Raw genomic sequence first — 12,066 nt, 5'->3', positions numbered from 1 at the left:
TGACCATTTTGTTTAATGGTCAAATAAAGATCGAAAATTAGTTGAAAAATTGAATAACTATGCTTCTGGGAACATTATGATCCCCCATAGACCCTGGTGCAACAACTGTAGGTTATGGAAGTTGCATAACAACTGTAGGTTATGGGTTATGGATTATGGAAGTTGGTGTTTGTTATTGGGAAGGGGGACATTTTCTATCCTGGGTTTCCAAATGGCTAAGTGTAATAAGGTGAAACTTTCAGGGCTACTGCTATTACTACTACTCCTGTACTTTTACTACTGCTACTGCTACTACTACTGCTATTACTATTACTACTACTACTACCACCACTACTACTACTACTACCATTATTACTACCACTACTGCTTCCTAGATACAGCTAAAGGGAGGGGGATCCCCCAACCAAAGTTGCAAGGCGTCGGCGCGAAGTGCTGACACCTTGGAACTCTGGGCGTCTTTGAGGCCCAAAGTTCAAATTTGTTGGCAGATCGGATTATTTTTTCGGCCCATTCTTTACATTCCCTCTAAAAAAACTTAAAACTCTAGCTTCACTCCTGACTACTGCTACTACTACTGTTATCACCATTACTACTTCCACACCTACTGCTATTACTGCCACTACTACTTCTACTAATATTGCTACTACTGAATTAAACAAAAAGAGTTAAAGTACATTCAGGTCGTGAAAATGAAAAAAAAGATGCCATATCTCAAACACTGAATTTTTTTATTTTGAAACTTTCAGAGAAAGACAAGAAGGACGTAAAACTAAATCAAAAGACAGTACATGCATCCAGATAGTCAGAAGGATGGACAGCCTTTACCCCCACCCCTCAGAAAACATCCATTTCCCGCAGAAAATGCCACTTGCGAAAAATACTCCCCTCAGGAAATCTTCCCTCTGGAGGTAAACCCCTAGAATCAGTCAGAAGGGTTTCCGTGCAATATCTCGCCAAAAGCTAAGGATATTCCACAGAAACTTTCAAGTATCTTGTAGGGGATGCTAATTTTAATCATCAGTAAATCGATAATCCGTGATAACATACTGTAAGTTAAGAGCGAAGCTGAATAGTAACGAAAACTCTGAAAAACAGAGTTTCGATAAAATCAAAAGAGTTGAATATTTTTGGAGGTGTCTGAGCAGTTGTCTTGGTCATAAGCAACTTGATGCTTCAGTGAGTTGTTATTAGCAATAATAGCAATAATATTTATACATTAAATTTTAGCTGCAATATGGTTAAACTAGAACCTTTGGAAGCCTATAAATAGAAGTTTTCTGAATGAAACAAAGTTACAATTTGTTTGCATAGCGTTTAGTTCAGTAGTGGAAAAACACTCCCCTATTACGAACGTAAATGGATTTGAATAACATAACAAACTAATGAAATGAATGCAATCTATTCTGGGTCGTCTAACCAATCAAACTTTAGCTACAGAAGGTTACAACACAAGTCCCCATTAAATTACAACACAAGTGGGACTTGTCTATTTTCTTACATATTTCAAAAAATGGAAATAAATAAATGCTAAGTATTGATAAAATCTACGTTAAGACTTGTAGTTTGGCTAAATGTACGAGAGTCGGTTCAACTACAGCAGCTTAAGGTCCAAAAGTTCTCTAATCATGTGCTCAGAGAGGTTTACATGAATTGAAAACAACTTGCTCTGATCAGAGAACCTTGAAATCTAGGATTAACTTCGGCTAGGGGTAAACTCCAAATAAAAGGTAATTAAATACTCGCCATTTATCAAAACTTGTTCAAATTTTGGCCCATATACAAAATAGGCTAGTTCGGTGCATTGACTGTGACTTCAATAGCAACTCTTAGCTACGTACGTTTAAGCGCATGAATACGTTTGTTGAAGAGGTTACTAAATGTAGGCTTGTTTTAATGACAAGGGGGTCGTTAAGCTCTAGAGTCAAGCCGTTCTGGTGGCGCGCATCTACAGCAACTTGGCAAGCAGCGAAATCCCATGTGAAAGGTCACTATATTGATGGTTTCTTCTGGCAAATCAGACTCCTCTAGCAATAGCTCTGGAACATGGCCTTAGCTGCACTTAAACCCTCACCGGAAGGTCATTAACTGCAAGTTATATTCTTCTGCTCAATTGGACGGCTTTATGACCTAATTAGGCGCAAAAACTTAGCTAGTAATAATATAAGTCTGTAGTAGTAATGGGTCTTATCTAGCAATAATTCTAGAACCTTGGCGTAGCTGCACTGAAACCCTCAGTGAATAAAATGCATACCGGGCTCTACTACTAAATTGGGATACCTTATGGGCTAATTAAGGGTAAAGTCGTATGAGGTAAATTTGGCGTGCTGACTTTGACTTAGCAAAAAATTCGTGTCCACACGGTTCTTATTCTATGTTTGGCCCATTTTCAGAATCTGATAGGGCTGCAAAAGGTTCATTTGAAGTATGTGAAGTTTTTGCTCCAGGCCCCTTGGTCGTTCAAGAATAAGTACATAGTTAACCGTTTCGATGTGGTGGAACCGCTTCAGGTCAGCGATGAATAATTTCAGATACTGAGTAACCAACCCTTTTCTCACCCGTGGAAGGGTGCGCCATTTTAGTTTCAGCGTTATTGGTAATTTGTGTATATCTTTATGACCTGTTTTTTTTTTTTTTTTTCGTTTTTTCTTGCCTGAAGTTGTCTCATACTAAAACGAAATTGTTTCACTTCAAAAACATAGGTGGTGAAGAGTGTGAAGCATTTTGAAGTAAATAATTCGTTAAGATGCGCTTTTCCCAGATGAAAAACTAGCTTCTATAAAATATTAAATTATATTTTTCGTATAATGCGCGATAGACGTTGGAGTCGACCGATCCTTTTGTTATTTTTTAAGACGAGGGGTTTAAGCCCCTCCAATAGCATTAAATAATAATAGCAATTGTATTTTTCATCATTATTGCCTCGTATTCACCCTGAGGTTGAATATATTACTTTTAACCATCGTTATTTAGTTAATAAGAAAGGGCAATAAGTAAGCACGTAAAAACGGGTTTTAGTGGGAGGGAAAGTTAAATAATTTGTAGAATAGGTTCGTAGATTCGTAGAATCATAAAAGAAATGTAAGTTTTAGTTGAAAGTGGCAATAACTAAAACGCAATCCTCCTGCAAAGGTGACACAAAATTATGCTTGTGCTTGAATTTGTAAATGAATTTTGTTTTTGTTTTTTGCATCCCCGCATTATATTACATGTCAAACCATTAAATACCAAAAAAAAATTCACGTGAATATATTAAGCTTTAAATTAAGCTTTAAAATTAAGCTTTAGCTCAGGCTTCTTTCAAAGACTATACAATAGATAAGTCAAAACCTCAGGAAGGGTTTTTTCTACCCCCTCTCCCCAAAAATAAAAATATTAGCCTTTCTACGATTCTTTCACAACTGATTTTTTTCCCATTTTTTTCATGTTTAAAATTTGGTGTTTCTAGATGCATATACGCACTAAACTGATAATTATTTTTAATACAAATCATCCCATCTATATAGATATTCATTTGTAGCAAGGGTTCTGCATTTCTGGTTCACTCTTTAGTCTTTATTTCTTATGTGCTTAATCCAAATCATTTTTGATTTTATTTAGTTACATAAGTCAGATTAAAATATAAGTTCAAACTGCGAAGCAACATAATCAAAAATAGATTTAGCAATACTAACAAAAAGTGTTCTTAAAATGCAAAATAAGACTAAATTGCATTCCAAAATTAAAAGAGAATACTTATTCTTCACGATTACATACTCTCTGAGGGGTAGGTTGCTAAAACAAAGAAAAATTCGAAATAAGTATAATTCGTAACTGACATTTTCTGTAAATAGTCTGCACAAGATTACTTTTGCTCAAATTAAATAGATTTTCAAATACTAGATAATGAAAATACTTAAAATATCTTTTAAGATTTTTTTTTAAGTTATTTTATAGCATGAGAAAACTTCTTAAAACACGTTCTCCTTATTATGATGAATTAAATTCTTGTCAGTTACGGTCTTTAAGCAAAAATGTGACACAAAATTGTCATTAAAAAACACCAGCAGCAAAGAAATCAAAACTGAAACAAATAACTTACCGGAATGTCCAGCATATATCAAAACCCATTATGCATAACCAGGTAAAAGCCGACAAGAAGGAAAATAACATCAAATAGGCTGAAAAATAAGAAGTTTGAATTGACTTTATAAATTTTTATAAACTTCCCATTTCATTTTAGGTTTGGACACAGTTTCGCCTTAGAATAATTCACGAATGGTTAAGTTAAAAAATAAACCAAAAACAAATTTTCTTAGATTTAGCGGTAACCAAGAAGTAAAGTTACCGTATTGTAGCCACATATCCCAAAAACATTGGGAAACTTGTAAGCCTGTGAGTCAGATCAAGTGTTCTGAAAATATATTCTTAAAGAACAAATTAGCCAAATTTACATTTCACTACCTCCAGAATCTTGCCAAGCCTGGGCCGATTCAAAATTGGATTTAGTTAAATCTCACATCTAGCTAGAGCCAGTAGCAATTTATCTAGCATTAAGCAGCAATTTATTTAGTAGCAGTGTCTGTATCTGTAGTAGTAGTACGAACAGTAATAGCAGTAGCCTTAGCTCTTGTGGCTGTAGTAATAGTAGAAGTAGTAATAGTAGTAGCAGTCGCAGCAGTATTTGAAGAAGTAGTAGTATTAGGATGAATTTTTTTTTCGGTCAGTTGAAGCTCTCCACAGCAACCTGTATTAGTTTCAACTCCACAAACCAAACTGTTCTTAAGATGTTGCTGTTACATCCTTTTGACAACCAGCATAAAAACGGCGTGTTGCGATTCAGTTCACCTTTCCCCTTAAAATTCCTCGAAAACTTTACATTCATATCCTTAGGCATAGTTGTAATTGTAGTCGCAGTAACAGAATTGGTATTAATAATAGTAGTAGTAATAGTAATAGCGGCAGTACTAGTAGTAGCGTAAGTTTTAGAGTAATGCCTTTCGGTCAGTTGAAAATCCCTCTCATCAAGCCGTGGAAGTTCAACTTAATAGAATTAGCCGTTGCTAAGACGTTGCTGATATGTCCTTTTGATAACCTATATGCTCATACACTTCTCTGAATTTTCATCTTAATGCTCTTAACCTTACAAGTAGTTGCAATAGAATCAGCAGTCGAAGTAGTAGCAAGTGAAGCAGTGATAGTACTATTACTAGTAGCGTACACGTACTGCCTTTTGATCAGATGACCTTCCCCTTTAAGCATTTTCTTAAAGTTCCAACTTAATACCCAAATCAATTGTTGAGATGCGCTCTTTCGACAATGTGCATGCCATTAATTTTGTATTTTTGTTTAGGCTAAGTTTCTCCTCATTATTGTAAATGAAGTAGTGTGGTAATAGTAGTAGTAGTGGTAGCAGTAGTAGGCGTGATAGTTGTAATGGTAGCAATGGTAGTAATGGTAGCAAGCAATATTGCCTTTTGATCATTTCCCCATATCATTTCCTGAAAGTTCTAAACAAATATTCTAAGTCATTCCTGAATTACGCCCTTTTGACAATCCATATGCACATAACGTCTTTTGAACACTTCGCACGACATTTTCTGAAAACTACACCTGAATGTCCTTCGTCTTTTTGGAAAGTAAGATTCAATCCCCAATGATATAATTACTGAATCTTTCAACAAATCTGAATAAAACAGCTCTTATAGGGAGTGATAGGCTTGGGGGCGGGAATGGCTGCCCACCATTCACTTTTGACTCTTAAAAAGGACACTAGAACTTTCGGCTTCCAATAAAATGAGCCCCAGCCGATCCGGAGTTTATCCGGCCACTTGTTTAAAATGCCCCTATTAGAAAGTCTTATGTGTTGCAGTGATATCCTTTCCCTTAAAAAACGCTTTTTATCATCAGAATCACTTTAGGCTTATGAAAATTCAGGGAAGTAAAGCTTTTGGCTCCCCAGCAATCTACTCAGGCAGGGGACGACCTTCTGGCGATTTGGAAGGTATTATAAGGATTAAACTAAACCCAGCCCTATACAAGATAACGGACTTTTTCGTTGCAGAAAAATAGATAATATAGTTGTCATTTCAGTTTGTATGCCGACTGATTACAGAGATAACGATTCGAAGAGATGATTGTTATAGCTTGTTCGAAACTTTCTAATACTGTTGCTGATTGTGCTGCGAGAGGTCTAGGCTGCGTTTTGATGGATGATTTTGACTGCGATGTTTCTAGCAACAATTCTTCTAGTTCCCAGATATTTCTAGCCACTAGCAGTGACCTACATGCTATTCCAAATGATTCATCTTTTGAATTTCCATGATTCAGGCTGGATTTCGAAACCTGACTTTATTTTGTTCACAAGTGATATTAAGCTAGAGGGGATATATGTTGATTTCGGTGTCTGTGCATCTGATCATTTTACTGTTTTGAACAATATTGAACTAAATAGTACTCACTGTAAGGCTCCACCTAAAAAATGATCTGTCAAGACTACTTGAAAGGATATAAATGAGTCTTGCCGATTTGTCTTAGATGACAGTCTTATGAAGATCGAAATTCTCTGTCAACTTTTTATTCGGAAATTAACCCTATTGGAGAGTGAAAAACAAAATCTATTGAATATTTATTGTGCAGAAATCACTCATGTACTGCGTCGTGCTGAATTTTTGGCAGCCTCTACTTGCAAGGTCCAAGTTGGCACTGAATTTCCTAAATGGCCTGAAAATAGTACATTATCTGAAGCTTGTACTTGGTCTAAGTTCTAGCATAATCTTTGGAGTGAGTATGGCCTCCTCTAAAATTCACACGTCCATCCCTTTCATAACACCTTATTTGTCACAGGGGCATAACTTGCAGGTCTTGCCTTGAAGGCTGTGAAGGGGGGTTGTCATCTACAGGACATAATTAGTGGGCCTTTCACCAAATTTGAACAAAACACCTATCTAAAGACTTTGATTGGACTTATTTGGGTATCTTATGGGCGTGGAGGGGGGATGGTTGTCCTCCAATCACTTTGTACTATTAAAAAGGGCACTAGACATTGTAATTTCCATTCAAATGAATATTTTCTGAAGCTTCTACAACAACTCCTCCTATACGAAGTGCCCCGGTCTATAAAAAATATATTGTGCCATCTCTTTTTACATACGCAGCTCTATTGTGCTGCGTATCACTACTGGGTATCACTACTGGGTATCATAAAGGTATCACTACTTTTGAAAGTATTGTAAATTCAATACGATACCTGAAAATTTTCATATTTTAGCATTAACCGTAAAAAACAAAGTCCAGGCCCACTTAATGGTATAGCTTTAACAACATAAATGGGTTTAGTGTTAGCTAAACACAAAAACTTAGCTTCAGCTAGAGTCAGACAGATCACACTGTGAATAGACCTTAGCTAATTTTTAAGCACGATTTGACAGAACCCTAAAGGGTTTGACAAAACTCAGGTTTCAAACATTTGGTCAAAGAATTAAGGAAATAATAAGAAAAACAGTAAAAAAGTAGGCACATTTTTTCAGGGAGAAGGTGGGGGGGGTGGTTACGGATCCAACGTCAGAAACCCAAAGTTACACATATGCAGGCTTTACGTTTATTTCCGTAAACTGTCAGTTGTGAGGAAGGTAACTTGAGCTAAAGATAGACAGCTTGAAAAGTGATAAATTCATTAAACATAAAAGATTTTATTTATCATTCGTTTGTACACTTATCTTTTTCTTTTTTTGCATTTCATTGCCAGTTGTACTTTCATTTATCTTCAAAAAATCTTCAAAAATCTTCAAAGATTTTCAAAAATTAGCTGTAGTCTACACATGACTACAAATATTCTTAGCATTTTCTTGTCAAATATTCAAATCTAGTTTTAATATATTGAATGTACGTTTTGACTTATTCTAGTTCGTTTTTACCTGGCTGCCGCACCTAGGTTAGGTTTCATTTTCATTTTTCCATTCTTTAACGTATTTAAAACTTGTTTTAGTACTTTTGTTCTTTGTCTGAACGTAAGTAGAAAGCGCACGAATCGGAATCAAGAAAGCGTAATGAAAGCATCAAAAACAAGAAGAACAATAGGGAATTCTTTTCGCAAGAAAGTGGAAATCTAATTGGAATGAATTTTTCGGCCTTATGTCCAAGGGCCGTCCTCAGCAAAACATAAATATATAGAAGAAGAAAAACTTACAAAAACACACGACCAATAGAATTAAAATGATTTTTTTTAAATAGTCCCAGCATCCTTACTTCAGCGAAGTTCAGCCAGGACTGAGTCCTGGTTTTCATTTATTGGTCTTCTAGATTTTTTTTTCATTGGTATTATGAACCAACTGCTGATGAGAAAGTACAAGAAAGTAACGCAAATCAACTAAAATTAGTGAACTTTTGGATACATTTAACTGCTATAATTTAATAAGTAGAAATTTTCCTAATGCAGTGAAGTAATAACTTTGCTTTTATAGTGCTTATTTCAGAGCATACATTCAACTATTACCAAATAATTCTGGAATTTAGTTGTTATTACAGATTAGCAATCGAAATCCTATCCCAACTTGCCCTACTAATATGGCATTACACCCTGAGCAAACGGAATCCCAGTGCTTCGCTAGATAAAACGGTGCTTGTTAATTATTCAGAATACACTAAAGTTCTTGATCTGAAGGTAAAATTTGACACAGCCACAAAATTTGAGGTTTCACAGCCAGTTTCACAGCCACAGAGGCAAGTGACGAGTGACAGAATGCAATTCTGTAATTCGGGCTACATATTTGCACTATCGGGGTGTGGGTGGGGGGGGGGGGGTAAAGTACAGCAGGTGTACATGCAAAATTTGTTAGCTAAAATTATTCTACATAATATGGAATAAGAATTTGTTTTCTAACTTCATGTTGTCCAAATACTTCAATCCCCCTCCTACCCCTAATGTGCAAATATATAGCCCAAATTATAAGTAGTATCAATTCAAATGGTCCGGTCAGAGCCCTATCCCGATGTACTATTGGAGTTGCTAGCCCTGTCCTGGTGTCCTATTGGAATTTCTAGCCTTTTGTATCGACCTATACTCCGGCTGCAGCCATAAAATTTCCTGGAAATGTTGCATGACAAGTTTATTTTCTCGGCGAAACAATACAACAAATACTACGACAATCATAGCGTTATCTGAGCTTCCGGTGGTGGGTACACTTTAATGCCAAGCATTTAACCAAAGTCATAGACGTTGTCATTGTTAACTGCAGTTATAGATGGTGACATGTTTTCTTTTCGAACGACACATTTTTAGCTTCTAAGCAGTTTTCCAGTTATTTTATGGACTTTATGTCTAGTGTAGGAATCGAATGTGAGGAACGGCACGTTAGTTAACTCATCCAATAATTCATCGATGATATTACGCTCTTAAATATACATTCTAGGCAATCAATGTATTGTTTATGGAACGCTAGCCAACTGATTTTAAGCGTCACTATATCGTAACAAGTTAATTGCGCAATTGATTTCTCGATTGGAGCTAGATATATGGTAAATACTATCAGTAATTTGTGTTCTAAATAATTAGCAAATGCCAATAAAGCTATTCCAGTCAAAAACTTCATTTTATTATGATATCTACTCTATAAGAAAATGTACATTCTATCAATAAAATACTCAGAGTAGAAAAATATTCTTCAACGCCGTACATATTCTGCTCTGGTTTGGTAGAATCACTTCGGTGAAATTTCTCTGCTAATAATTGTAAACAAAAGGAAAAGAAAACATCGTATAAAATGTCTCAGCATATATAAATCAAACAGTGCGTGGTAACGAACTGTAAGTAAGGAGCGACTCAGCTCAATAGTAACAGAAACTCTAATAAAAATGAAATTTTCGATTTGAATAGACAATCAATAGATATATCAAAGGGATCAGCCTATTATGCTGATTCCAAATATATAAGATTCATCATGTTTAGTGTTAACCATAAAAAGGTACGAGTCTGAGAAAATTTGCCTGATTTTTCAAACAGGGGGGGGGGAAACTTCCCAAAATAAAAGAATCTGAATGGAAACCGCACCATCAGATTCAGCGTACCAGAGAACCCTCGTCTAGAAGTTTCAAGCCCCTATCTACAAAAATGTGGAATTTTGCAATTTTTGCCAAAAGACTAATCACGGATGTGTGTTTAATTATTGTACATATTATTTATCAGAATAATGGTCCTAGAAGACTGGGAAAGGATGCATTCAAACGGAAAATAGAGTTTCTAGGTCCCTTTTTAAGTGACCAAACAGATTGGAAGGCAACTGGGCCTCCTCCCATGCCCATTTTTCCCAATATTTTCCGATCAAAGTTTTTGAGAAATCTATTTTGTTCAATATTGTTGAAAGATCTAATTAATATATTTTTAGGTGTAAAATGACCCCCAAGAGTCCCTGGAGAGACATGTAAGCTAAGAAATTCGCCCATTGCTTACGTATAGAATTTGTTATTGGGAAGTATACAGACATTTTTGGGGGGATTGTGCTTGGGATGAATTTTTATTGGGAAAATTTTCCTTGGGGAGAGAAATTTGTGGGGGGAGGTTGAATATTCCAGGGGAAATGTTACACTGGGGGTATTGGACAGAATTACTATACGAAATTATCTTTAATTATGTTACATTCTCTGTGTCAAATTTTGTATGTAGAAATGTTCCAGGGATATCATCCGGGGGCTTTTTTCCACGTTTTTTGATTTCCGGGAAATAATTTACACGGAAGCTGACATTTCTGGGGTTACCAGGAAACCAATTAGAGATTAAAGTCTTATTCAAAAGAAAGAATAATACGGAGAATTTTTTCAGGCTGAATCTTCCGCAAGCAATTTTACAGGGAGTGGGGATTTTCAGCGAAGATGGAACTGTCTGGAGGGAATTTAACGGGGGTGCGCTTTAAGTTGGACGAGATTTCCACGGAGGAGTTTTCCGTGAAGGGGAGGGGTATATTTCACAGAGGGTGTTCCGTACTTACCGGCAATATTTGAAAAACGAGCAGAAACTATTCCATATAGGAAGCTCCTTCTCAGCCTCCTCAATACCCTCCTTAATACGCTAAAGGTCATTGGTTTGTCCCAATTTTCAAGGGCATCTATTGAAACAGGGAAAATCAAATCAGATTAGGAAGCTTTTTTAAAGTGCTATAAGCTTTATCGTAAATAAAGCTTATTTTTTAAAATAAGAAAATATTTCTTTAATTTTTAATGTGCGGTGAGCCGAATTTGAACCTCAATTAGTTGAAAAACTTTATGAAATTAAATAAAAAACTAGTTTTTTTAGCTCAAAGTAAGGAGCAATATTAAACTTTAAAACGAACAGAAATTAATCCGTATATATAAGGGACTGTCGCCTCCTCAATACCTTGCTCTTTGCACTAAAGCTTTTAATGATTTAAAAAGTAGAGTTGTGACAAGGAGTCAAACTTTAGCGTAAAGAGCGAGGCATCGAGGAGGAGACAGCTCTTTTCATATACGGAATAATATCTGTTCTTTTGAAGTTTTAATATCGCTCCCTACTTTGAGCTTAAATTTTTTTTTTTTTAATTTATTGCAACCTAGAATCTGCCTCGTATGGCAAACACCGTCATTTTTGCTGCATATTTCCACCAATGTATATCTCCAATATACATCAACAGATAAGCATCAACAGAAATGGTCATCAGAACGGCCCTGAAGAAATTTTAGAGAAACTGACATCCGGCCTTAAGGCCTTGATTACGTGAACTTGAAAACATCGAGGTTCAAAATTGAAGTTAGGGTAGCCTTCTGTCTCTCAATTCTCTAGAGACCGTCGATTGTCAAAAACTCTTAAAATAGCACTTATTCATTGGCGGAAATAGCAGGTTATTTATACCAGCTTGTCAATCTGGTCTCTAGGGCGATCTAAAACGATTCCTTCTGGCAAAAAACTTGTAAAAATTTCAGCTAGCTGAAAATATTCTAGGGGACTGTTAGAAAACAGGAAAATACATCGAAAAATGGTTGCAATCATCTTACAGGTTATTGGCTTCTACTCATGATAGTACTGATTTTGTTCTAAAAGCAATATCCTTCACAGAGTGCACTTGTGAAAAAGAGGTACAC

The 12,066-nt window shown here is 35.9% G+C and overlaps 1 protein-coding gene and 1 long non-coding RNA gene across 18 annotated transcripts in view; one reads left to right on the top strand and one right to left on the bottom strand.

The window, feature by feature from the left end:
- LOC136034928 (G-protein coupled receptor Mth2-like) overlaps positions 1-12,066 on the bottom strand; it is a 154,413-nt gene that overhangs the window by 58,947 nt on the left and 83,400 nt on the right. For 16 of the 17 annotated variants that reach the window (XM_065716438.1, XM_065716444.1, XM_065716440.1 and 13 more), the window contains exon 6: positions 4,079-4,157. In XM_065716438.1, the coding sequence (XP_065572510.1) occupies positions 4,079-4,157 (79 nt within the window). Of the gene's footprint in view, positions 1-3,753; positions 3,772-4,078; positions 4,158-12,066 lie in introns of all 17 variants that reach the window. The other variant, XM_065716451.1, reaches the window with a different exon arrangement.
- The window catches only part of LOC136034932 (uncharacterized), a 256,407-nt gene that overhangs the window by 203,984 nt on the left and 40,357 nt on the right, over positions 1-12,066 (top strand). The window lies entirely within an intron of this gene.

Source organism: Artemia franciscana, chromosome 13 (genome assembly GCF_032884065.1).
Source record: "Artemia franciscana chromosome 13, ASM3288406v1, whole genome shotgun sequence".
In the NCBI taxonomy this organism is placed as follows: Eukaryota; Metazoa; Arthropoda; class Branchiopoda; order Anostraca; family Artemiidae; genus Artemia; species Artemia franciscana.
This window is presented reverse-complemented; position numbering and strand designations above follow the sequence as displayed.